Source organism: Zeus faber (assembly GCF_960531495.2).
Source record: "Zeus faber genome assembly, chromosome: 6".
Taxonomy (NCBI): domain Eukaryota; kingdom Metazoa; phylum Chordata; class Actinopteri; order Zeiformes; family Zeidae; genus Zeus; species Zeus faber.
In genome coordinates, this window is record NC_137201.1 from 24228549 (window position 1) to 24255939 (window position 27391).

The following is a 27391-nucleotide window of genomic DNA, read 5'->3' on the forward strand; positions in this document are numbered from 1 at the left end:
TCTCTCCCGGGACGAAGGCTTTGTTTTTTGTGGGCTCGACTGACAGGAATAGGTTGTTACTTAACTTCTCCGTATTCGTCTGGTCGAGTGATTTCTTCCCCAAATATGTGGGGCTGATAAGTAACTGTAACTCTCCAGGCAGCGCTGAGCCATTCCAATAGCACCACGGTCTGCGTGGGTTTTGGTTTTTTTTGGGGGCCAACATTAATTGAAAGTGCAGAGAATTCTACAAAATCCCGCCCACTGTTGCTTTATCGCAGAAGGTGAACCAGGAGCTGCCAAGAGCCCGTCTAGTGCCAGTCTGCCCGGATGTCTGCCCGTGATGCATTGTGTGGGTGGAGACGGCTGATTTCCATCTTGGATGGCAGTGTGGGTTGTAAGGATCGCTATGCTTTGGCAGATCAGCACGTGGCTTCCCTGCGTCTAGACGCCTCATGTAAACAAGGTCTAAATGCGGTGTGGCGACATGGTGTCAAGCCCTGAGCCGTTAAAGGCGCTTCCAACGCTGTGTCAATAAGATCATCTCCGCAGTCAAACATCACAATTATAAGTATAACTTTGTTTGAAAGGACTGATGATCCCATTGACATAGCATGCGGGCACCGCAATTAAGGGATATGGTTTTGGCACAATATGAGACGGCAATAGCAGAGTCAGATGTCAATATCGGATTTTAAATCTATTTCCACATGACCATGCGGATTCCTCGGCCTATAAATCACCTGAGCTACTGGGTAATATTTGGAAGTGTCGCCCTGACCATGACTCTCCCCCCTATAAACCAAGACAGACCCCCTGCCAACTGTGAAAACGGACCCATGTGTGACCACGTAACCATGAACATTTGGAAAGAGTCCGTCCCACGCCTCTGTGACACCTTTTTTTGGGGTGTAAATCACACGGAAGTAGCCAGTCCCTCCCGGTGGGACACCAGTGGGCTCAAGGGTTCTGACAGAGCATCCCGGCATACCAAGTAGCTTGACCTTTGACTTGCAGGGTGGAAAGTGGTTGCGGCAGTGAAATCTCTTAACAAATCAACGCGAGGAAAGAGATCTCTTCACTAATCACTGGACGCAGCATCGTTTCGACCTGACTACATCACCTTCATCATATTCACACTGCTCAACCTGCAATATCCATGAAGGGAGAACACAACAGCACATGTGCAGACATATTGTGCAACTTAGAATGTTAAATGCTGCTTATGTCAGATCCCACAGCCAAGTAAACTATAATTAACCAGTCTTCTAGGCCTAATTCGTTTACAAAGCCTACATTATGGCACAAAGAATCACTTAAAATATTAAATTCACATCACATGTTTACCTTACCTTAACAGTTACCTACCACAGGGTGGGGAGGACGGCTAAAACGGATTCCTGGCTATTTGTTATTGGGGTTTCTTTGTGTTATTATTCTACCTTTTTTTTGGCCTGAATTGTTTGACCTAACTATTTATTGCGTATGTTTTAATCTCCTTTTCATCATCGTGTCTGTCTGATTAAGTGCAACATGTATATGGAGACACTATATTGATGGATGCATTTTGTGTACCGAGTTGAAAATATGAAATTAAGAAAAAAAAAAATTGGTCACGAAAAGAAAAAAGACATTAACTTTCCACATTTAAATAGCACTCAGACCTTTGCCAGATGGAGACAAGCGGTGAGTAAATCACTTGTTGGAGGAATGTGAACTTACCTTGGCCGCGGATCACTCCGGTGAGAGCGCACAGCAGCAAGATCCAGGGACCCATTGAATGAGAAGAAACTCCAAACAGGCTGTGTCCAAAAAAAAAATGCTTGATTTTCTGGACTTTGTGTCAATAAACAGTAACTTTTTGGGGGTTGGGGGGAGAGAATTAGGGGAGTCGGGGTTCTTCTCGGAGACGAAGTGACTGTGTTGTGATGCTGGATAGAGTCGCACTCTGAGCGCGCAAGGAGCGTCTGGCTCGGTGCGCACTGCGCAGTGAGGGGCGGGCTGCAAGGAGGACTACGCCGCGCTTTTGCTGAAGTAAAAGTACAAATAACCTGCAGTTAAAAGTGGAAGAACGACCACATTCACATTTCTACGGGAGTAAAAGTGCATAAGTATACTTGCTCTTAAATGTACTTAGAGCATTACAAGTAAAAGTACTTATATTATCCGATGCCCTGTTGTAACAGCGCCTATACTATATAATAGACACTATAATAAAAAGCATTAAGTGCTACGGCACCTTTTTTTCTGCAGATAAGTGCTCATGCAGACCCTGGCTACAATTCCTGAAGTAATAATATGAATAGATACAGTAGCTGTAGGTAATACTAGAGGTACGGATTTACCTACTGAATCATAGATGAGTATTTGCTTTGAAATGTAATGGAGTAAAAGTCAAAATGATCCTAATCTGGATATACTTAAGTAAGTACAGTCACTTGAAAAAAAAGTACGGTGACAAAGTACTTGTATTTCGTTACCACTGTGAATTAAAAAAGAGTCAGCTGCAAAACTTGAGGTATACTGCATGAGTAACAAGTGGTTACTCATATTTTCTCATATTTTCGTCCACTGTAACTGTAACCAAACCCAACATGGAAATTGTCTTCCCTCTGTGCCAAACAAGCCTTATTTTTCTGTCAGAGTAATGATCATTCTTATTACTGAACATGGCTTTAGGGAGGTTTTGTTGTTCTCTAAACATCTGTTGTGGTCATGACGACTACAATGTAAAGTCGAAACTACTTCATCTCCCTTAGTACCAAATACCGAGTTTAAATAATATACAGTATATACACAGTATATTTACAATCGCAGTCAACAATCAGCTGCACAGTTTACTGAGATGAACGGTGTCCAAGAAAGGCAATGGATTCTTTACGCTAGCACTGTCTAAACCTCGTGTTATTCACAATTTGCGTGGGCCAAGTGGAATTCTGTATCAGCAAAAATACTGATGGGGGCGATTGATGTGCGAGCTGTAAACCTGTCGGGTATTTGTTTTTCTCATCGTGTTGTATTGACTCGCTTACATGTTGATGCATTGTGGAAGTCTCTTAACTTGAATGACCGCCACAGTTCGAGGGCATCACAAACTGTCCATGCACACTTGAGGGACGGACACACACACACGCACACACCCTCACACGTGCACAGGGAGAGGGAGGGGCGGAGGCATAGAAATCCATCATGATTGGCGAGGAGGGGAGACATAATTGCTGGTCTACATTATAAACATTTTCTACCATCCGAGGCTCTCTGTGAATGCAATCAGCTCACTGGCTCTGGGCATTGGGACAGGGTGGGGGTAAGTTATTTTATAATCAGAACCACATGTCTACACCGCACATCACATGTAGAAACATCACTACCGTCTGATACTGGGACACCACAGCCACGGGGAGAAGCCCATAAATACACGACAGAATGGTGAGACGTATTGCTCCGCCGGCGCACTGTGGTGTCCGGCGAGGAGTATTTTCTGCCGTAGTCCAGCCCCATTCCTCATCCGCCACATCATAACTTTCCCTCTGAGGCCGTACGCTATATGCGTATGCGGATACGCGAGATGAATCTGGCAGGTAGGGGAAACGCATAAAACATCTGCGGCGGCACGGATCGGATTCCGGCGGAGATTAAGTGCAGCATGTGGCATCAAAGCAGCCGGTCGCCGGGCCAACCCGGTGGAATCGTAGCGATCGTCTGAGGGTCCTCTGCGGAGGCTCCTTATCTTATCTGGCCCCCTGCCGGGTGCACTGTACTGTAACGTCCCCGGCTCTTGATATGCAGGTACCGGCGAGGGCCATATAAGGCCCTGCTGCTCAGCAGAGTTCAGCAAACATCTGAGGGTAAACTTTTTTTTTTTTTATCCCCCGCCCCCCTACTAAACCGAACACAGTCCCTCCTCACCCCTTCGTATTTAGGACTTTAACAAGAACCAGCAGCCTGTGCCAACCTTCTGGCGCTGGGAGGGGGGGGCAGGGGGGTTGGAATTAGAGTTGCTGAGGTCAACTTTTAACAGTGTTAATCTTCCTGGGGGGTTGCAGTACAGTTCTTTTGAAGCTCAACGAAGCCTGTCCTGAAGTGTCTGTGTCACTCAGCTAACGGCCGCTGGAGAGGGCCCCCCTCCTCCCCTGTCTTCTTCTGGGGCCTCCAGGAGGCGTTTGCTGGCCCCGGACAAAATCCTTTTGTTGTTTTTAAAAAGGACTTGTTGAAGAAATGACATCAATAACAAAAGGCTTTAAAAAACTACGCCCTCACCCTCCCTCCCGCTACAAATTCCATGACATACTTACATACATCTGTTCACATTATGTTCTTTTTTTACTTAAAATTTTATTTTTATTTAACTTTACTCAAACTTCAGAGGATGCATATATGTAAATATGTGTAAATATTATACGTGAATATTGTAAATATCTCAAATGTTATACCTTTTACCCACTGCACTTAAATGACAGCTGCTCCTTTTTGTTAGATTAAGATTTTTTATTTTATTCTACATTGTCGGGATTAGTTTGAAGACTTATTATGCTCTATGAGGACGTCCATAGCTTCTTCATCCACAACACCACCGGATGTGTGAAACATAAATAATGTTTATTGACTCAATGAGGAACACAAATCCTGACCAAAACAATGTAGATATTACACTTTTTAATACCCTGTGCATGTTTATATAATGTATGACAAAAGTTTTGGTTCCTGACACGTACACAACAGCATCATAAGACAACGACAAGAATACAAAAGTGTGTGTAAAAAAAAAAAAAACATTAAACAGATAAAACCCTTCCATCGGAAATAGCCATAGGAATAACAGCTATGATTATTATTAATTATCATCATTATTATTACTATTATTTTCAACTGTGTTCACTTTCTGTTCAGAAAATCTCAAGAAACGTTTTTAAATAAATACACAAATGTACATGAATAATAGCAAGGAACAATACCCCGCAAAAGATAAAAACTCTAAAAACATACAGACCCATTTCACAGCAGACATGTTGACATGCCATGGAATGGTCAGCACATGAGGCCTATGACAGTAAATGGGGGTCTGTTCCTTTAGGTGTTTCAGTGAGCCAGCATCTTATGGTTTGGCCTCCATTCAACCGTTTTCCTTTTCACTGTCATCATTCATCGGCTCAGGCAGTATCCATTAATCCCAATCAATGGATTGGTGGGCTCACCTAATAGCCCACATTTGCTAATTCACATTGATGCAAACACATAAAATCAAAATTCTTCTTGTACATACCAACCTCCTGATCACTGGTACGCTGTGGGGTAAAGCATTAAAAAATAAGAATGCGCCCACTCGCGCGGCTCCGTCCAAACCGTGTGGTTTCAGTGTGTTGGTTAACCAAAAAAATCTATTTTGACTTTTGGTGAGCTATTCATGCCGCTTGCTATGTAGACTCCACCATCAACAGACTGTGAAATGGTCATAACCTTGTGTTGCCAAACATGTAGAAAGACAATCTGGACTCTGGCACTTCTTTTGTTGCCTAAATCTTGTTATTTCGATCATCGAGAGTCTGACCCGAGTGATTGGCTTCAGAATCTTTTGTTTTTTTTTAAGTTGCAGCTCAATCGTGAGTGACCGCAATTGACTTTCGATGATCGAAAAAAATTTTCTCAGTTTTCCTTTAAAAGGTGTTTTGTGCTATAAATTACCTGCCATCGAATTCCTGGCAATTTAGTCCCGGCACGGCGGTTCGAAAATAAAAGCAGCAGATGTTGTGTATAATAATGAGGAAGAATAATGAGGAAAAACAGGAAGCGGATTTGGGGCCCGACCGTCGTTCTTGGGGTTAAAATAATCACAAATAATTTTGAAACCCCCCACAAAATAATGCTGCATTATACAGTACAAGTCAGTCATCCCCTAAAACAGTGTTTCTCAAATGGGGGTATTCGTACCACTAGGGGTACTGCCGGAGTACTGCAGGGGGTACTCTGAAAATAAATGTAAAAAGTGTTAAAAAAAATATTGGTTATATATAATGTTTAAAAAAAAACCACATACAACGTTCATTTTCTTTTTTTTCCCCTCCCTGTGCCTGTGAAGGTACTCAGCTGAAAAAAGGATCCTGGAGAGGGGTACACTGCTAAAAAAAAAAACAAAAAAAAAAAACATGCTGGGGGTGACAGCTGGGGCTGGGAGTTGAATGGAAAACGTTTTTGTTTTTTTCCTCTTGCCTTCACACTCTCGCCAGTTGTCCTCTGGGGGAGCTCAGTGCATCCCGGGCGTCGGAGAACGTGCTCTGAAGCACCGGATGCCGGGACGTGTCGCCGGGGGACGGAAGCGGGGAGGCAGGCGGGGAAGCCGGGCGGGCGGCTTCCATCTTGATCTCCGGGAAGATCCCGTCGGGGTAGAGGACCTTCAGGTGCTCCTCAAACAGCTCTTCAAGCCTGCCCACTCGCCGGTCCACCTGCTGCACGGGAACAGATAAGACATCATCCCCAACGAGTCCCGGCAGAACCTTTTTTTTTTTTTAATTATTGTTTTGGAAAGCCCAACGCGACACGAGAGAGGGTTGAGAGAAAGCCGACGCCTGGGCGTCTACCGGACCTCGTTGGAGTCCGCGCAGTTCCTGAAGACGAGCCGGACGTCGGACACGAACTCCGCCGGGCTGTGGTAGCACGGACTCTGCTCCGACTCGAGTCTCCTCTTCACGAAGGAGAGATCCACCGGTGTCGTCGCCGTCCGGCTCCTGTCGTCCAACGCCTGTTGGAAGACAAAACAAATAAAGCACAATTAGTTTCAGACGCCGTACGTATCATTACATGGACCGTAGTATATTTTTCTTTTGTTCCCATAGTCCCAGAGTCATAGCCAAACCGGCTTCTCTGGATGAATCAGTGCAGAAAACATTGAGTATTGTGTAAAGGTAGAATGGCATTTATCTTTTTTTTTCTAATTTTATATAATTACACAAAGTCTACTTGGCATGGTATTTTTCCTTTTTTTTTTTTTTTTGCTCTTGCATTTATGGCCAGCTGCCCATACTTTTTTTTTTTCTTCCCCCAATTTTATAATTACACACAGCAGTCTACTTGGCACGGCGTTTATTCTTTTTCTTTTTGCCTTTCTCCAATTTTTCATTAAAAAAATAATTTGGAATAAGAAAGAAAAGCAATCGCTATTATTTATATTTAATGATTATGCTAAGACTCCCCTCCCCTCCCACTGAAAGGCCCTTTTCAGGGTTTTTTTTCTCCTCACATGAATTAACCCCATCGAGCCGTCTGACTGTGAGCTCTAGTTGACATGGATCTAGCACGTGGAGCTCTTTTAACACTGGATTCAAACCTCAATCCCTCCCGTAAGTGTTTTCCCCAACCGTGAATAGCGGAGTTTGCCGTTGCTCCACACCGGTGAGACTACTTTTTAAACGGTCTCTCTCTCTCTTGTGTTGACTGATAAATAAAGTGTGCGTCATTACAGCGTGATGACAGTGACTCGGTGTGACATTAATCCCCTGAACCTTCCCCCTCCGCGTTCTGCCGGAACTCTGCACCCACCGTAGCGGGCGGCGGTCGCCGAAGCTCCGAACTCAACTTGCTGCAATACAAGCGGAGCAGCAGACTCTCGCACTTCTGCGGAAATGGGAGAAATTTGAATGAATACACGCTAAATAATGTTGTTGGCGAAAAAAAAAAAAAAGGATTCGGGATATTCGACACGCCTTTGCTTGAGTGGTAAAAACACTGTAAACCCAAATTAAGTCGCAAATATTTACAGCGGCGTAAAGTAGCACAGCATCTAAAAAGTTGTTTAAACAAGCTACAAGCGCCTGGCGATTCCTTTAGAGGACACGGCGAAAAAGCGGAGATGCACACGGTTGCCGACGATGGAATCCTTGTCGGGCCTTGGAGCTAAATTGAGTTTTAAAGAACGGCGCTGACTCGTTTGTCCACGGGGGGGAATCCTCCCTCGGGGTCCGACTCCTGCTTCACTGTCCTGGCCTCAGGTTTGTCATCGCAGCCGAGCTCCATCTCAGGTAGTGACGGGTGCCGGCAGAAAGAACAAAACCACCATCCGCTGAGAGGAGAATGAAAGCAAGTATTTTTTTCCACAAATGGCATTAGCAATTTAGGAAATAAAAGTTCAAATTCTATCCCGGTCACATAAATGTATTGGAAGGGCAGATACTGGGATTTCCTTACAGACTTTAGATAATAAATACTATTAATTCTATTGAAATGATTAAGATGAATTCAGGTGGACGCAGAGGAATCCCTGAAGGCAAAGTAAGGTTTGAATTGACACGAATGGAATGGATGTGAGCCTCGGCTTGCCTGGGACGTTTGCAGAGCGACGGGACGTGGCAGGAAAGGTGGAAAACTTTGCGACACTTGTCACAGCCGAGCAGCTCGCCCCCGTCCTGACACGCGGCGCACCGCTCTTCGTTCCGGTCGTCCAAAGGAGGCCTCCGCCGCGGCTCGCGCCTTTCTCCTCCCAATGAAGTGATCTGAGCGGAGGCGTCGGCCTCGCGGTGGTCCCCTGGGACCCAGGGGGGCTGGGGAGGGTTCTGGCACTTGTCCTGGTTCGCCGGTGGGTCCCGGCTCCCCGCTGGGTCCCGGCTCCCCGCTGGGTCCCGGCTCCCCGCTGGGTCCTGGCTCCCTGCTAGGTCCTGGCTCCCTGCTGCTCCAGCTCTGCTTTGGGGTTGGTCTCCCGTGCTGTCTGGCAGGTTGGCTCTTTGGCTCGCGTGCACCTGATCCGCACAGACAGCGTGAAGAATTATGGGACTGAGTAAGTTGGAGATGTAAGGAGAAGGTCTTTTGGTATTTCTCTGATAAACGGCTCCAATTTGGAAGCTACTCACTGGACCAGAGAAGCCATGAGATCTTGTGAAAGTTAGTGATTAGTTCAACAGGGTCTCAGTCTCGGCCAAATGCTTACAACTTTTAAATCCAGGCTCAAAACATTTATATTTGCAACAGCAACTTTTTAGTGAATAACCACCCCTGTTTAAATTGCACTTAAAATAAAAAAAGCCAAAGATAGAAGGATGAGGTGAACACTTTATCTGTCCTATCTGCAGCCTTTTCATTATTCCAGTGTGCTGCTATCACTTTCGGAAAATCAGCCACAAATAAAGAAATATATTTAAATATTAAAAAATAGATTTAAGGCAGGAGAAGTCAGACGAATTGAGAATATTGTAGTTACCATCCCTGATGGTTTACATAGTAGAAATATATGAAGAACGAGTGTGACTGATGAGCATAAATCAAACACGACATTGGAAACTGTGAAAGACGAAATCTACCAAGCCGAAAATGACACGTCTCGATGAGAGTTTCACTTCCCACTCCACATGCTTCAATTTGTACCGCTGGTCCTGTTCCGTGCCACCGATAAAATCAATTGCTAAAATGTCACACATACAGCATGTTCTACTCGTTTGACTGTATTTGGATTCCGTTCGGTCCACTCGCTTACAAAGCTGACTTCATCCTCTGGCTCGTCTTTGATGATGATGACGGGGCCCGGGGACGACCTTCGTCTCCTCTTGGCAGCTGAGCCTACCACTCCATTACCCTGCTGCATCTCGGGGGGCTTCCAAGAAACAGTCCTATTGGAACGGAGATAAATTCACTCCAGAGACCCGGGGCACGGAGGGAATTTATTATATCCAACCAAAACAGATGTATAGAGCACTCAGCAGGAGAAAAACAGAAAGAGAGAGAGAGAGAGAGAGAGAGAGAGAGAGAGAGAGAGAGAGAGAGAGAAAGTACATGTGCAGATGCCTGTGAAGTTAAATTTACCCAGGTTTTTCCTCCTGGGAAACAGCGTGGTACCCTGGGGAGTTCTCTTGTCCTAGTACTGAGAGATGAGAAGGTGTGTTTGTTTTGTTCTCCCTTCATGGAGAATTATTCAGCAGACCAAGATGTTAGGAAATACACTGATGACACTGTTCACAAATGGGGCTGTCACAATGCAGACATTTTAGTTGAGGATAATTTGTCACATAAATAATTGGGATAAACAAGTTAAAGCAACACTATTAAACTTTATCACCTTAAAATAACAGCTTCAAAATCATTGTGATGGTACAGTGACTCGTAATATGGAGAATGGCACCTCTTTCATTCCCACCCACCTCCCCGAACGCCTGTTCTTGCACTATGTAACTTCTGTGTTCAGGTTTGAAACCGTGGGAAAAATGCGTTGGGCTTTACGGCACTACATCACTTCCTCCATGCTTGGCTCCAGTAATTACCGTTTTTTTGCCTGTTAAATCTATCAAAAAAAAAACCTAACAAACGACAAATGATAAACTTGCCGGAAAAAATGTCCGGTGATAATGCTAATACAAAACGTAGCCGCTCCACCTCCCCGGCGGCGCGGATGAGGCGGGCCAGCGGTGCACCCGGCACCAGCGCCTGAGCCGGGCCTCACTTTCATGTTTGTCTCACCGATCTGCCAGGCCGAGCACATCTGGTACCTACACTGGAAGCAGGGGCCCACTCCCTCCCCGCGCCCTCTCTCCCCACGGAGAGGTCCGTGCAAGGGCGGCTGTTTGTAACATAGACTGTTATTGAAACGTGACCGATAAGGTTCTAATTTGTCCGGCAAAGCCAACTTTGACGACGTTGGTGTAAAAGCGCAATTGCATTTATAAGACTGTAGGGGCGCCAAATCCCAAATACCAATAGTTACATAGCGCAGCCTTTTTTGTTTGTTGACATTTATAGACATTGGACAATAGAGGCACAGTTAATTTGCCTCATCCAAAATGATGGAAACGCACCGAATTCACATTCTGTTTATTGTAGCTTTTCAGAAATTGGATTAAATTTCCCCTCAAATTTGGATGAAAACATCGCAGTCGGCTCAAATAATGGCGATGAGGCGATTATGTACCGATTGTGACGCTCTATTCACGAGGACGTACTGTTTCGGAGCGGCAGGGACGGCGGTAGACTCTGAGAGAAGTTTGGCCTCAGGATCAGCGTGGCCCCGCCCGGTTCCTCCCTTTTGTCCAGATACATGGGTTCGATCTGGAATACAGCGTCGTACAACGTGCGGGTTTAATACCAAACAATTCTAGTTTGGAGCGGTAGCGTAGGCTGGTTTATATGGACTTTGAGAGCGGGTTGACTTGCCAGGTGCCTCGAGTGAGGAGAACCAACGCCGCCATTGCAGGGGAGTGGTGCATTGTGGGTATAGAGAGGCGAGGTGGAAAAGACATCTATGGGCTTCGGTTGGAAGCTGGAGCTGCTCACCATCCCCCTCAGAGGCTGAACAGCGTTGGGGACGGAGGGACAGGCAGAGACGGACAGACAGACAGACAGACAGACAGACAGACAGACAGACAGACCCGATCAATGTCACATCCCCGTCACCTCCAATGAGTCACCGGCCGTGGAACAGGACGCTCCACTGCACCTCTCCTAACGAGACCTTGGACATAAACACAACACTTTAAAGTTCCAGACAGCTGCAGCTTCAAACCATTTTTCTTTTGTTTTGTGTTTTTTTTTTTTGACGGTTCTGTTTGGTCTAGCTCGAACCCTGCAGGTGCAGCGGCGATGTGCAGAGGGGGGCTTGACAAGAGTCTTATTATCATTTCAATCCAAAAACACCCTGTGCTTAAAACACGCTGAATTACTTATTTCCACAATCGCTGTTTTCCATCTCGGTATTCGAACGCAGTTAATATTTAACAATTGCATTTGTCAAACGTCTCATCTCGTTTTTATTTATCGTTTTTTTTTTCGGTTCGGAATCGTCCGCACGGAGAATGTTTGATAAACTCGCTAGAACAGCTTGCTCACTTCGGAGTGACGCAACTCATCATCATCGGCCGGTATTGTCCTCGTGACGGGCTTATACTTCAGAGCGGAAAGACAAACAAGCAGTGAACTAGACTAAACATCTCGAGGCACTAGACATATCAGCCATTACTTACGGACTCTCTGGGTCAGTTCTGCGTCATCTGTCAGCCGCTGCTATCGTAGATAGCGCTATTTTATATCTTTGAATTATGCGCGGGCCGGAGACTCAAATCCTTCTTGACAGAGAAAGGCATAAATTGCCTCGGATGTGAAGGCTGTCAGCTCCATTTAGGACAATGCCATCTGCTGCTCGTACTTGTTAAGAAGTCCTGTCAATCAAACAGGCGCGCGGGCACGCACGCGCAGGTGCACGCGCTACGCGGCCGCACACATAAACACAACCGCCTACCTGGGGAGTGTAGCCCGGGCTCGGTAAGCTGCTGGTGGGGCTGAGGTGGTTCCGAGGAGGAGCCATGAGCCTGCGGCCCGGCTGAGGGGCCACGTGGGGTGCGCTCTGGGACGGGAAGCCACCCTGGAAGTTCCCCGGCGCCGATCGCGGCAGACGGACACTCTGGTACCAGGTCCACTGCGGGGACGGCGGCGGGGGCTGCGGGTTCAGCTTGTCCACCTGCATCTGAAGCTGAGCCAGGGTATTATGGGAAGCCAAGTGGGGCCCCGGGGCCAGGCCGCCGGGCGAACCCAGGGGCTGTTGCCCGGGGTGGCCGAGCTGATGAGGGACGCCCTGAAAACCTCCCAGCTGATGGCCCGGCACATTCTCCACCACCAAAGTGCCTGGGGGGATGAAAGCACAAGGATGGATCCAGCATAGCAAGTACATTCCTAAAAAAATGCACTACCCGGAATTGCATGTTTTTCGGGGACAAAACTGAAATACATCTACGATAAAAATGCATGCAATATAAATAAAGTAGGTTTGTAAAAACCCTGTTTGAGTGTTTACCATACTGTGATTTATGAGATTATTGTAACAAAAAAAAAAAAAAAAGCAATTATCATTATTACCATAGGCTGTTTAAAACAGTTTAAATTCTTTGTCTGTTATTTGTAGATAATGCAAAACTAATTTCAGGTGTCTACACCAGTTACATTTTTTTTGGCCATCTTTTTTTTGTCCTCCTTACCCAGATCAACATTTGAGGCCCAGTAAGAGGAGCGGCACTGGAACCGCACTGAGCTCTGCGGTACAAACGAGGTATTGCATTTTGCCCGCAGGAGATTTCCAATCTGAAACAAGATCTGCAACAGAAGGCGTGTCATTAATAATTCTTAATAATTAGGACGTGTGCGAGAAACAGAAAAGCCGTATCTTCCCCCGTTTCGTGGTGGTGTTTTGTTTTCTTTAGAGGGTACAACCGGCTCCTGTCTCGCTTTTTTCAGAGATCCAACTCAGGGAATTAAAGATATTTTTGAGCGGACGGGTAATGTGACGTACCAGACGCTTACAGTACAGGAGGGCCGTGCCTCCGTTCCTGGCTGTGGCCCATTTGGTGAAGTTAATGACGTGGTCCAGGTGTCTGGACAGATAGCCGATATCCTCCTGTTGTTTTCTCAAGACGCTCTCGTGATCTTTTGTCACCGCCTTCAAAGTGGGGGGAGAAAAAAAATAAATAAAAAATTAGGTGTCAATTAGGTCGGAGTCTTTGCAATTCATGCGGCTTGCGGGTGCGTTCCCGGGGCCTGAGGGCGTTCAAGTCGGCAGCACCCTCCTGCATCTCCCCGCCTTCCATTTCATGAACCCCCCGTCCCACTCCCTTCCCCGGCGCCGTGAGGGGTCACGCGGACGCGGTCGTACCTCAAGCTGACTGACAAGAGCCTTGCCCTTCTTGTTGATCTCGAGTATCAAACTGCAGATGGACTTCTTGATTTCACTGTGAACGGTCGCGCGGGTTTGATTCACCTGAAGTAGTCTGCGGGGGGGGACGACATGAAACATTCGGGTTAATACATTTGATTCACGTATTTGTATCGTGACCTTAAAGTTGATATAGAATTGTCGTGCCCGTATTGCATTTATACTATGCAATATAGTTATACTATTATTATTTAAAAAAAAAAATATATATATATATATATATATATATATATATATATATATATATATATATATATATATATATATAAAATAAAAAGTCAAGGAGTTTCACAACGCACCCGTTGTTTATTGAGTGGGACACCTCTTCGATGACTTTCTTTTTCTCTTGCAGCTGATGGGTCATGCTCTCCATGTGCTGTTTGTGGTTGTTATAAGCATCCTCTAAGAACTGGTAACTAGAAAATGACCATTGAGACAAACAAATTGGAAAACAAACGGGACATTTGAAGTCCGATGTTACTTTATTCCGCTTTGATTTTTATTCTCGTTTACAAGCGAACCGTTTTGCACTGTAGGGCGTTGTCACACAGCATATATGCAGTTCAATAGCAGTTGACTTTTGCTTTATGAATGGCACTACGTATATTAAAGGTTTGTGGCAGCCACTTTATTTCTACATATACACAGCAGTTTCAACACCCAGTGCTAAAGAAGATGTGACGGAAAACTATAAGTATAAAAAACAGAAGGTTCCAGTATATAAACACAATCATTTCTGTGAATTAAATGTTGAAGTGCCCCCAATGTATTTTTGTCATATTTATTTTATTTTCAAGCTAAATACTTGTGGTCCTTGTGCTTGAGGAGCTGGCAGTCCCGGCAGGTTAACAAGTCACAGGTCTCGCAGAACAGCTTCAGCGGCTCCTGCTTGTGGATGTCGCAGAACACCGGCCGTTGAGCTGAAACACCGTGGACTTCTGAAACCACAAAGTGAAAGGCTGAACAGCGAGAAAGGTTCTTTTTTTTCCGAGGATCTGCCGAATGAACAGAGCATGCATCTTGCAATGGACCCTTTGTTCTGTGTAGTGGTTGCAATTTGGGAATCATTGATTCAGAATATAATCTGCAGCCGTGATTGTTGAAGTGGCAGGATTCATTGATTCACCCCTTTCCCTTGAGCCACGGCGAGTGAAACATACGCAGGGAAGAAAAAAAACAAGAAAAAACTCTCCTCAGTTAAAATAATCATTGTTATTCCTGAAGCCCCGACCTTGTGGTACATCGTCCTTCTGCCTGATGGTGTGGTCTTTGGTGAACTTCACTCTCTGGTGGGCCTCCACGCACGTGGCACACAGGTACTCCACACAATCCACACAGAATCCCGAGGCTTCTGTGTTGTCATCGCACGTCATACACAGCTACGGACGGACGAGAGGAAGCGTTAGGAGGAACTGCGGCATCCTTCGTCCCAGCGGTTCGCAACACGCGGTCCGGAGACCTCCCTGTCGTCCTTCAAGAGGTGGTCCCCGTCCATATTCGTCATAGTTTAAAATTCAGCCTTATTTCATTTAAAAGGCGTTAAGATGTCTAAGCGCCATAAGAGAATGCACAGTAATGACTGTTTCGACCCTACTTTCGCTATTGTCTCCCTCACTATTGGAAGGACTGGTCAGGAAGTTTGGACTAAGTCACATCTGACAACAAAAATCTTCTCAGTTTGAGGTTCCAGAGGCAAAAAATCATATCAAATGGGGTCCGTGGCCTAATGTGTATCACATTGAGGCTCCTTAAAGTGTCCAGATTAAAAAAAAAAAAAAAAAAAGACGCTCTCAGTCTGAGAGCAGTTTGGGAGCATTACTCCATTCTGAGAGCAGGAAGCTCTGCAGGTTATTCTATGGATTCCTCGGCGCTAATGAGCGTCTATATTGTACCGCTGTAATGTTGCCCTGGAGCGAGTGCCTTGGAGCAAGTGCCTTGCTCCAGGGCAGCACACAGGTTCTTACCCATCACTGGCCCGTTTCCCGTTGCAATTTGTCACAGACCTGCACCGTCCGTTCCACCGTGCTGCTGGGAGCCTCCACCGTGTCCTTCACAAACAGGTTCTCCATCACATCCACCTCCATGCACTCTTGTCTGCACACCAGACAGCGAATCACATTGACTGGAATCAAAGAGGTAAACACATTCGTTGGATTACATCCGCCAACCTTGGATTTAATCTGCTACCTCGTATACTCTGGAGGACTTTTGAGTCCCGGAAGAATGTTATCTCAAGACGATCACGAGCGACTCTCTTGTCTTAAGGGTTGTTAAAAGTGCACTCGCCTCACTGGCAGTCGTTTGATGTCGAATGGTCAGGCACTCTCGAGATCGGCCCGGGACTCTCTGCGAGAGCGCCAGGTTGATTTGATATTATCTTAAGCCGTAAGTTTTAAGTCTTGGCTCCTACGGTGTGTGCGCTGGAATCCTTCCCTATCCTCGCTGAATCCTATAGCTTGTGCACTACTGAGATGGAAAGAAAGTGTTTAAATGGGGGGTGCTGTCTATACGATGTCTTTTGGTGTATCCCTGCCATTATACTGTACTAACAGGGCCGGCTATTGTTACTGTAGTGACACATTTTGTACTTTCCTCTTCTACGGTTATCTCACCCCATTACTCCCCCGAACTGCTGGCTAACACAGTCCGGGCCTGTTTTGGAGTGACAGACACTTTGGCCTTTGCAGGTACAGTAAGTATAAAGGCGGTGGTGTGGTGCAGGGTCTGCATTGCGTATACCCACTTCTAAATCCCCCTGACGCTCACCATTCAGCCAGCGTCCTGCAACAAGCCAAATCCAGAGACAGTCCGAGCACACGTTCCCTTAAAAACAGCCGCTAAAGAGATGATCTTCGCATAAACAGTGTCTAATTATTTTGTTGTCTTCTGGGGGGCAGTATGTATTTGATTGCTCTTCTGTGGTTAATGTCAATTCCATAAAGATCCTTACTCCCTGAAGTCAAGCAGCAGAAGTTTAAGCGACAGTTTTCAAATATTACCCGCCCATTTTGGGGTGAAATAAATACGCAAGTAGTAGTCTTACATGTCAATGTTGAACAAGCCGTTAAAAAAAACAAAGAACTTTTTGGGTGCAAAAGTGAAGAGTATACCCACTTCTCCAGGCAACACTGCACCACTGTATATTTGTTACCGGACAGAGGTAAGTATTGGGTAGAAACAGGGCAGGTTATGAACTAGATCATTCTATAAACTGTTATTAGAAGAGTTTTAAGTCAGACAGCAAGGGAAGTGATGAGTACAAGGATTGTCTTCATAAGTATGGAGATGTTCAGCAGCTGGGTGCTGGTTCTACAACATCACACATGACGACTCTGCTTTGACAAAATATAAATACATAAAGACACACCTTACAAATTAAATAAATAAATGACTTTCAAGGCCTAGCATCAGTAAAAACCTCGATTCAAGCCAGCGGTCGATCGAAAAAGGCCAATCTCGTCACATATTAAAGGACACGCTCTGTCACGACGTGTCCGCCTGTTTGTAAACAAGGGGCTCACGTGGTTTCCGCGTGCTGTCGCCCTGGGGGGCGGACGGGTCCGCCGCGGCCAGGTTCCTGGAGGGCGAGGGGAGACACCGCCTGCAGAACGAGTGCAGGCACGGCAGCAGCTGGGGCTCCCTGCTGTTGAAGTTCAGGCGGCAGACGGGACACGTGTCCAGGAGACGCGAGGCGGGTCCGCCGGGTCCGCCGACGCCGCCGACGCCGAAGCCGCCGCCGCCGCCGCCGCGCGTCCTCTCGCGCGCCGGCGCGCTCTCCGCCTCGTTCTCCGCGGTGGGACGCGTGCGCTTCGACGCGCGTCCGTCCATGGCGGCGGCGGCGGCGGCGGCGGCGGCGCCGGGATCCGACGCGGGGCGCTCCGGCGGGACGCTGCTCCCGTCCATCCGCTCCATCCGCTTAAAGATCTCCCCCTGCTCCCCCCGCTCCTCCCGGTCCTGCTCCTCCTCTGGCGCGCGTCATTTCATCCGACGCCTGTTTATTGATTCCCGCAGAAAACAGAGAAACGGAACAACGGTCTTACAGGGGGGGGGGGGGGGGGGCGGGGGCGTGAGGGCTGCAGCCGTCGCCGGGGAAAAACAACGCGGAGATAAACACGTGTGGGAGACGCATCAGCCCCGCATGGCACCGAGACGCTGTTCACAATTCACACCGCGACGGACTGCCGGGCGAATCGGCGCGAACCAATCACTTCTAAAGGATCGTTTCCGAGCTAGTAAACGCACCGAGTCTGCGGAGGCGTGCGTGCGTGCGTGTGCGTATGCATGCGTGTGTGTGTGTGTGTGTGTGTGTGTGTGTGTGTGCTGAACCTCCCACCCCGCCCGTACCCAACGGCATCTCTCACCACGCCCACCTCGCTCACAAACAGCCTATGCCCGGCTTCTGTCAACGGCTTAAAGTGGTACCGTGCGCTTGCTCGGGAACAAAAAAAACCCCAAAAAAACAACTGTATTTTATCTCATCTTCATCTGATCCCGTATTTATTTAGCTGGCCGTTTATAAGAAACACAGTATTTATTTCGATGCATTTGCGTTACGCATGTTCTGTTGTTGGCGGCGGGGTCCGCCTTTCCCGGCAAGACCACAAAGAGCGGCCACGCATCGCCGAGGACAAGCGACGGGGAAAAAAAAAAAAAAAAACCCCAAAAAACCCAGAGCGAATCAATCAATCAGAAGAAGCCAGACTTCTGAGAAAACAACAGACAGCGGAGTGGAAGTGACTCCGCTGACCGCTGCAAGTGTTATTCTAATTTAAAAAAGAAAAAAAAAATGCCAGTGTTGCAGTTTTGAATATTATGGATTACCACTTTAAGGACACACCACCAGTGATGACCATGCGAGCGTTTCAAGCTTAATTCAAAATGCTTGATCTTAAAATGAGTCTTTAACACAACCTGCATCTTTCCACAAATGTAAACTTTGTTTTGCTGTGCTATTCCTCACAGGTGGGTTCCAAACACATCTCGTGTCCATGCGAGTACAATAAAAAAATAAATAAAATTAGACTGTTATTTGGTCTTTGCATCGGTGTATATAACCGTTTCGTCAGCATATTCATCACCTCACACGGATGGCGCAGGACCCGAGGACACCACCCCTAAAGCTTGAGAACAGTACACCACCTCATTACACCACCCCGGGGATGCAATCCCTGGAAAGGGCTGCAATTTTGTAAGCTCCGTCTGAACGCTCTGAACTATTAGGAGCGGTGTCCTGAGGTGGTGGCACCAATGGGCAGAAGCAAAACCATGGGATCAGAGCGACCGACTCTGCTGGACTGGTCGACCACGCGGACCCAGTGTGGGTCACACGTGAACTCGGCTGTCACACTTGAACAGTTCACAGGTTTAATGCTGATGTCTAATACGTCACCCGATACACCGCTCTAGAAAAGGAGGGGAGGTCAACCATTGCCAGTATACTGACGGCCATGAACCTAACGGCAGAGAACCACAGCATCCTACTGAGTGATGGGAATCGCATGCCTTTGCTTGGTTTGGGCACATATGGGGATCCCTTAACGGTAAGTGCTTTTAGGGGGTTTACATTTGTTAGTATAGCATGAGAACAGCAACGTAAATTAATAATATTTTAAATGTCTATCGAGTCCCACCATATACCATGACAACCATTGTTATTATTCACTGGATTGTGTTCTTGATAGACACCCAAAGGCACAGTGGTTGAGTGCACCAAGCTCGCAATAGACATTGGCTACAGGCACTTTGATGGGGCGTTGATGTATTTCAATGAACATGAGATCGGACAAGCTATCAGAGACAAGATTGCAGATGGAACCATCAAAAGAGAGGAGGTTTTCTACTGCGGAAAGGTACATCATACTTTATCGTACTTAACTTTGTCTCGAACTGTGGTGAACTACCTCAATGTGAAGGAAATGGAACTCCAATCAACATTAGAGCCCATTCATTAGTGTATGTATATAGTATACCAGGATGTTACTCAGAGAAGCCCCCAAATCATACTTGATTCAATCTGAGACCCTCCTATTTAAAATTGCATGATAAAGGGAGCAAGGTTTTTAGGGCATATACAGTAATACATTACGGCCTTTGGCCATGGATTGTGTTTCAATCTATATTTCAGCTTACACTCGTGGAATTTTTTTTTAACCAATATTTGACTATTAGGAAACCCCCCTGTGATTTCCTGATGCATCCCAGGTTGGGAATCACTGCTGTATATTATATCACGTATTGATATATTAATTTGCACATGTATGTAACTGTGCCCTATCTCTTATCTCCCTCGGCATGCTGCACCAGTAGAGCAGTGTTACTAACTAAAACAAACTCTCATGGCAGCCTGGAGTTTGGAGCCGCTCCACTCCAGGTCGAACAGCAGACATTTCGCGGACACAAAGAATTGATGTTTGAGTGTAAATGAAGCTTAGTTAGCTGTACAGTCAGTAGATATCCTGAGATTTCCCAGCGTTGACTGAAGTCGTACGTTCTTCCAGCTGTGGTCCACCTTCCATCCCCCGGAGATGGTGAGGCCGAACTTGGAGAGGACCTTAGAAGCGCTGAAGCTTGACTATGTGGATCTCTATATTGTTGAGCTCCCCATGGCCTTCAAGGTTCGTCGACAGTAGTTGCATTTATATTTTATTTTTTAAAGCTGGTGGTCTTTGATATGCCGAGATATTGCGAGTAAGACACAAGAACATACTGACGAATTCTCACATGACTTGATATATTCATAGAAAAACGCGGTGCATATCAACATTTAATGAAACCTGGGGGTCGGACTGCGTGTAGGAAGGAAAATGTGTGGTGTGTTTATTGGGAAAATCGTAGTGCAACGTTTGAATTGGAACGACCTTGATTTCTAGCCTGGCAAAGAATTGTTTCCCAAGGACGGGAATGGCAAGTTCATCTACCATCACACGGACCTGTGTGCAACGTGGGAGGTGAGTTCTGCTTTTGTGGCTGAATCTTTGTGCAACACGGATCAGTGATTGGTTTTTCTTGGTATAACTTATAAAGACAGTACTGTGAGCTTCCCTCCTATAAACAGTATCTCGGTGAGGCGTTGTCCTTCCCTCTCAATAGGCTTTAGAGGCGTGTAAAGACGCGGGGCTGGTCAAGTCTCTTGGCGTGTCCAACTTCAACCGCAGGCAGCTGGAGCTCTTGTTGAACAAGCCGGGTCTGAAGCACCGACCCGTGTCCAACCAGGTAGAGTGAGCTCCCTCAGTTGGAGGAGCAGCCTCTTACCTTCATAACTTCTCTTTATTGGATGGTGTGAGCTAGTGTTCATACAGTGACAGTCGCACAATGGTAGGCTACTTCTTTAAACTGTATGATGGAAAAAGGGTGATTTTTACCAAGGGACCATCTCATTTTGTTTAAATAGATTCCGGTCTTTTTGTATTTTTGCATTTCCATCGTCCAGGTTGAGTGCCACCCCTACTTCACGCAGGCCAAGCTCCTGGAGTTCTGCCGTCAGAATCACATCGCGGTCGTAGGCTACAGTCCCATCGGCACCTCGAGGGACCCGTCCTGGTACGTTCACATCCCAAGCTGAGGCCTTGGGAGGAGCCAAAGCTTCTGAGCTACCTGCAGACACTGGAAAAGCTGAACAAGTCACAATGCTCCTACAAGCATGAGTTTTAAGAGACCTTTAAACAATCTGGAAACAGTCATATGTAGGGGATGATACCTGTGGTTCTGACTTTGGTGCGGAACAGTTTCCGAGGCAGATAGAAAGCAGCATTACTACCCTTCAGTGGCTAGTTCCATTATAAATTATTCATGTTCATTGTTGGTCCCTCTTTTATTGCAGTACACTGGCTGTTTACACCAAATTTCTCTCTTGCGAGACAAAAATAATTGATGTCATCTTGTCTTACGGAACACACAACTTATATCGACTAGTGTTGGATCTTGATAAATTCATTTTTGATTGTGAAAGTTTTTCATAAAGACAATGAAAACAAATAAATAAATATTAACAAAATAATTAAAAAAAACATGCTTAGGTGAAGTATCACATATTTTCACACACACAAAGAACAGACGGCTCTCAGAAACAAACAGAGCCATAAGATTCCCATCCAATTTTCCAAGATTCCGATTCCCATTGCTAATATTGACGTGTGTTGGTGTTGTATCTCAAAAATACATCGGAATACATTGAATAATGTATAATGACAATAATTCATATCGCATGTAAAGATTGTGCCTAAACCCTTCTCAGGCCATGCAGGCCGACAGGGTTGCTGAACACACGCTTCTGTAACCGGTGCTCTTTGCGGTATGTCACCCCTAAATGAAGGGTGACGTTAACGTGTCCTCCTCTGCTGGAGGACCAGCTGCTCCTGTCCATTGGAAGAAAGCACAACAAGAGCAGCGCTCAGGTGGCTCTGCGCTTCAACGTCCAGAGGGGAGTGGGGGTCATCCCCAAAAGCTTCACCCCTCAGAGAATCAAGCACAACTTCCAGGTGCAGTATGTTGTGAGGTCGGCAGGGATGGATAAGCTAGAGTTTAATAACTCCATTGTCATTAAATATATTATTAAGTATTAATATCCTAGTTTTTATGCCATTATATTTAGATTTTAACTCCCACAAGTACTGACAAGTTTTAGGTTTCTTTTTTTTTTTAATGTTTTTTAAAAATCGGTTTAAATCTAGGGTTGGTCTTTATGTTTGAGCTTATAAATAAAACAAAACCATTTGGGCAAACAAATTACACCTTCAACCAATTGAGGTAAATGCATTATGAATGGGGTTAATTTTATGGAAGTATGAAACGCAAGTTGTGAAAGATAACTTTTGGCAAAATGCTCTTTTTGTGTTTCTACATAAGTATAGAAAATGAGTAAATAATTCATCAAAAGAGTTTAAATATTACACACTTGAATAAATGAGTAACTTAAAAACTCCATTCAGCTAGAATGTTGGTTCAATGTTCTCCCAACAGACAGCCTTAGCTGCATCAATGATTTGTTTTCTCGAATCTTAACAATCAAATATTTGAAAAGACTGCAATAAAGATGCAACAGGTTGTTCTTTCCTGCAGATATTTGACTTTTCACTCACGGCGGATGAGATGAAAGCTATTGAAGCGCTGAACAAAAACATACGCTTTGTGGATCTGCCCATGTAAGTCCAAGCAGCACGTGCATGGTGTTGATTGCGGTGTCGGCCGAGTTCCAAGAGAGGTGGTTTTAATTCGTGATTGACGGTGTATGATTGGGTGAAGGTAAAAAATGTACTTTCATGATTTTTTTTCAGTGAAAGGAAAAAAAAATAGTTAAACTAGTCGTTGTTAAGTAAGTAAGTGCAGGGTCAAGTAAAGCCCAGCCCTCAGAATACTGTATGTTTAAAGGTCATTTGGGTCTGATGGAACAAATGAACCAGGCTCAACAAGAATTCGGGGATTTAAAAAAAAAGAAAGTTATACTCAGTAACAGATAAATGATGAATTTAAGACGTTAACAGTCCAAAATGAAAAACCACCAGCCCAGATACCATCAATGGAAATGCATGAACAAATATTGAAGTATATGAGAATCTATCCGTGAAAATGAATCACTGGAGAAATACTGTACAAGCAAACCCTAATTGATAGAATAACCTTATATACGATGTATATGATACGATAATACTGAGTTTGACAGATCGGGTCAACTTGCACCATCACAGAGAAGACAAACATTTGGACAAGAAACATAGATACATACATTTAACATAACATGACAACCACAAAAGTCAATATTCAAGACCCTTCCACGTGCATTTGATTCGGGATGGATTTCATTTTGGGAATGAGCGGTGTATAAAAGAGTGCTTCAGTCTAACCCAATTAAACCATGGATCCAGTTGGCCAGCCTTAATGTGCTCTCATGATAATATTTGAGCATATTTTTATTTGGTGCGTCAGCTTTTACTTTAAAGTGGAAGACAAACACTTGTCGACCATGTCGTACTACAATACTGTAGAACACTCATAATTACAGAAGTAAAAAACAAGATGAATTTGTCTACTCACCCCAAAAGACCCTGTTTTGTCCTTTTGCAGAAATTTACTGGTGGTCTCTCCCAGTGTGGTCGCTGTGGTCTCTCCATACTCATTACACCCAAGTATTTATATGAAAAAAAACAGCTAGATTTTTTTTTTTCATTATGGATAACAATAGGAACTCAATGAAAGTCAGATGGTGGGCCAAATACAATCTCTTCCATTTTCTTTCTGTCGATCTCAAGAGTGTTATTATCACTCCACTCGACCACTTTGATTTAAAAAAGTGAAAGTACACCACACCAAAAAGTGGAAAAAAATGAAAACTTTTTTTTCTTATTAAACGTGTACCTGCTTATTCGAAGATCCTGAAGAAAACTTTAGCCAACAACAACAATCGAACCATCCTGTCCATCAAACCCTCATCCCTCTCAGCGGTGAAGAGTCTCCTCTCCCATATTCACTGAATGATTAAAGAAAGAAACACACGTCAACGGGTGCAACACGTACAGCCTCAGGTTGGCTCTGGTAACCACACACAGGAAAAATAAATAAACAAATAAATAAATAAAGTGAATAAATGGGAAGATTGCCGGTTCGATCGCCGGCTCCTCCTGGTAGTACGCTGAAGTGTCCTTGAGCAAGACACTTAACCACTAACTGTTCCCCGGGCGCCGCTCAGTGGCAGCCCACTGTTCTTGGACACGTCAGACGCCGGGATGGGTAGATGCAGAGAACTAATTTCCCCCAGAGGGATTAATGAAGTATACAGAAAAAAAAAAGAAAAGAACGTCGTAATTTTTACCACAAACTGCAAAAGCTGTTGAATTCATCTCTTTCGCCCTACTGTAACCGTCCGAAACAACGTGAAACTCACTACAAATAAAACCGCAAAACTGGACATCCGGTGCCTTTAATTCTAAGAGAACCCAACAAATAATTCCGGCCACAAAATGACCATTCATAATGACAAATCAAGGTTCCGTTTGGGAACTATAGCACCACCCCGCAGAGGAAGGTCAGAGGTCAGGGCGGGAACCGGTCACTTCTAAGTTCCCGGTCTCAACAAGCTCAACGTGTGATTTAAACTCATTTGTCAAAGAAGAAGAAGAAGTAAGAATGTTTCATGTGTGCCACTCTTGTAACATACTACTCTATGTCCGACACTAAACTACTGACTGTTCTTCACGCAGGTGGAGTGACCATCCTGAGTACCCGTTCCATGATGAATATTAATCTGGTTCCACCTCCGGCTGATGCTTTTTCCTTTCTGTAAACATCACCGTGTTATTTATTCTGTGTGGTCTGGGCCGTGGAGGATAATCCCATCCGGAAACACTAGAGGGCCACAACTCATACTAAATACAAGTCTGTCTCCAGCTCCGGCATTATCCACTACATTAACTGACCAGCGCAGAGGGGTTTATTTCAAATACATTTCAAATGAAAGGATATCAATTTAGATAAAAAAAAAAAAGTTAATAATCCCGGTGAGTGTTTTGGTTGTTTGGTGACCCACTTAACGCCATACTGAAATTGCGCCGAAATTGAAACGGGGCCCCGGCGTTCTCTTTCTCACTAACAGTCACAGATCATTTGTTCTGTTGTCCGGTGGGAGCTGTTTCGTCCCGCAGTGCCCGCTCCAAATACATACATGCACAGTGTGTTCATTTGTGTCATATAGTGTGAATAAAGACAAGTCAAGGCGTCGCGTCACCGGCATCAATTTCAGTGAGCTTGGATGTCGATGGACCGAGGGCTGTTTCATCCAGCCACCACCGCCCGCGGTTTTTACATTACATTACATTACATTTAGCAGACGCTTTTATCCAAAGCGACTTACGGGAGATAATGTCTCTCTGACAAAATACAGCCTTTAAGATTAGATCCTTTATTGTTACATCCTGACGCTGAGGATGAAGTTTGTCTTCTTCGACCCGCCCTATACAGTCCTAGGAGCAGTGTGCAGCTGCAGTGCAGCACCCAACTCCACTTCTTTGGTCGTGGCACCGACAGGAGTATTAGCCCCGAACATACATGTTTTGATGGTGGGAGGAAACCCACACAACCACGGGGAGAACATGCAACAGCCACACAGAAAGGAACTGGGACGGCCCGGGGTTCGAACCCAGCCAGCGCGCCGCCCATGGCAGTAATTTATAAGTATCGAACATACCCTATAACACTCATGAGCGAGTTCTCTACCACCAATCTAAAATATAATTATGAAAAAAATAATCACACTTGAGTAGCACAGGAGGTCCAAAGGCCTTGGAGCCCGGTGGCCGCATGCCAGGGACCCGGCAGACTCCAGCCGGGCCCCGGGGCAGCGGGACCCTCCATCTCCACAGAACCTTTAGTGGAGAGCAGCGCCGCTTGCGATGATCCGAAGGGACAGGGCCCCCACCGGCGCTCACATGGGAGCAGCGGGGGGTGGTGCGGGGGAAACACGAGCGCCTCCTCCGTCTCACCTTCCCTTTTCTGGGTACAGAGCAACATGCGACAATTATTTGCAGCGAGCCATTGAAATACACTTTGGAGGAAAGGAATGCGCTGACAATTATATTTTCCTGGCAAACGACCTAATGATTGAACTCTAATGGCCTCGGGAAGGTTTTTTTTTTTTTTTTGTTTTTTTTCTTCCCACTTGGTCTTTGTTTTTGCTTTGTCCACCTATTACTGATTTTGTCGAGTTAAATAAAGAGGATGCACTCGCTATTGTTTTGTTTATTATAAGCTCAATTCTGAGGCGGAGCTGGTGTAACTGAGCGTGGAATCTTGTCTTTTCTTCATGAAACACGGACTAATCACCGGCTTATAGTCACGTCTACAACTTTCACCACTTTTGTATTTTTATACACAGCATGCAGCCCAAAGTGCTTTACATTAATAAAAGGCATTCAAATAATAATAACAAGAACAAGAAATAAAAAAGGAAACAAGCAAAATACAATGAAATAAAAATAAATTCAAACAAAAATAGAGGCATAAGAATATGCAAATAAAATAAAAACTTGTAATAAACGCGTGAATTGATGTGGTACATATCCACATCATGTTTTTTTCTCTCCTTATAGAAACAAGTCAAATTGATCCGTCTCTGTTTTGGCCATGAATTAATGAAATGTTTTTTTTGTATTTATGTTGTCAGGCAGGCAGGCTTTGTTTTAAAAGGGGAAGAAAAGGCCCTCCTCATGCCCTGAATGATAATGCATTTTCGATCAGGAGCGAGTTGGTAACAACAAAACAGGCCTCTCCCTAAAGGGACCTGTCAGACAGGAAAAGCCAGGGCCCATCACTCACCAAAAACGGCCTCGCCGATTGTTAAGCCTCATGACCTTCAAACAAACACCCTGAACTGGGCCGCCCGAGACCCCTGCGGTGGGAAAATGTTCTGAATGGGCCGCCGGGTCTTGTGAGGAAGGGATCCGGATGGAAGAATAAAGACTCCTTTCCGGGAGCTGAATCGAGGATGTGTTTTGGAGCGGGGACTTCAGTAAGCAGGAGTGATGTTTTAATCACAATCAGTCAGAGCGGACAGCCTTAAAACTCTGCTGACCTGAGTAATATCGGGGGCTCTCTTTGTTTGTGTCTGTCTGTATGTGTCTGTGTGTGTGTGTGCGTGCGTGCGTGCGTGCGTGCATATGTGTGTGTCTGGGAATGTGTGTACACGTACTGTAACATGTTCCCAAACTTCCTGACAGAGTTCTGTGTCTTGCGGCCGTTTTAATGCAGCAGAGAGGA

General features: G+C 45.4%; 3 protein-coding genes across 4 annotated transcripts in view; 1 reads left to right on the plus strand and 2 right to left on the minus strand.

The window, feature by feature from the left end:
• fbln1 (fibulin 1) overlaps positions 1 to 1892 on the minus strand; it is a 32139-nt gene extending 30247 nt beyond the window's left edge. For both annotated transcript variants that reach the window (XM_080002179.1, XM_080002180.1), the window contains exon 1: positions 1702 to 1892. In XM_080002179.1, coding sequence (XP_079858305.1) covers positions 1702 to 1756 — 55 coding nt within the window. In that variant the 5' untranslated portion in view covers positions 1757 to 1892. The remainder of the gene's footprint in view (positions 1 to 1701) is intronic.
• Positions 1893 to 6188: 4296 nt separating this feature from the next.
• Positions 6189 to 17642, minus strand: LOC307232012 (transcription intermediary factor 1-alpha-like; the record flags this gene model as incomplete). The annotated part of the gene is made up of 18 exons (XM_080002893.1): positions 17170 to 17642; positions 15652 to 15770; positions 14880 to 15027; positions 14454 to 14586; positions 13948 to 14064; positions 13589 to 13703; positions 13229 to 13375; positions 12918 to 13032; positions 12185 to 12567; positions 11104 to 11238; positions 10893 to 10998; positions 9763 to 9820; positions 9437 to 9569; positions 8290 to 8705; positions 7897 to 8032; positions 7513 to 7587; positions 6560 to 6715; positions 6189 to 6422 (listed from the first exon to the last, which is right to left on the minus strand). The coding sequence occupies exons 1-18, from the start codon at positions 17558 to 17560 to the stop codon at positions 6189 to 6191; spliced, it is 3117 nt and encodes a 1038-aa protein (XP_079859019.1). The 5' UTR covers positions 17561 to 17642.
• Positions 17643 to 19089: 1447 nt separating this feature from the next.
• Positions 19090 to 24883, plus strand: LOC307231262 (aldo-keto reductase family 1 member D1-like; the record flags this gene model as incomplete). The annotated part of the gene is made up of 9 exons (XM_080001891.1): positions 19090 to 19188; positions 19330 to 19497; positions 20146 to 20262; positions 20518 to 20595; positions 20738 to 20860; positions 21078 to 21187; positions 21960 to 22125; positions 22706 to 22788; positions 24841 to 24883. The coding sequence occupies exons 1-9, from the start codon at positions 19096 to 19098 to the stop codon at positions 24881 to 24883; spliced, it is 981 nt and encodes a 326-aa protein (XP_079858017.1). The 5' UTR covers positions 19090 to 19095.
• Positions 24884 to 27391: the final 2508 nt, after the last annotated feature.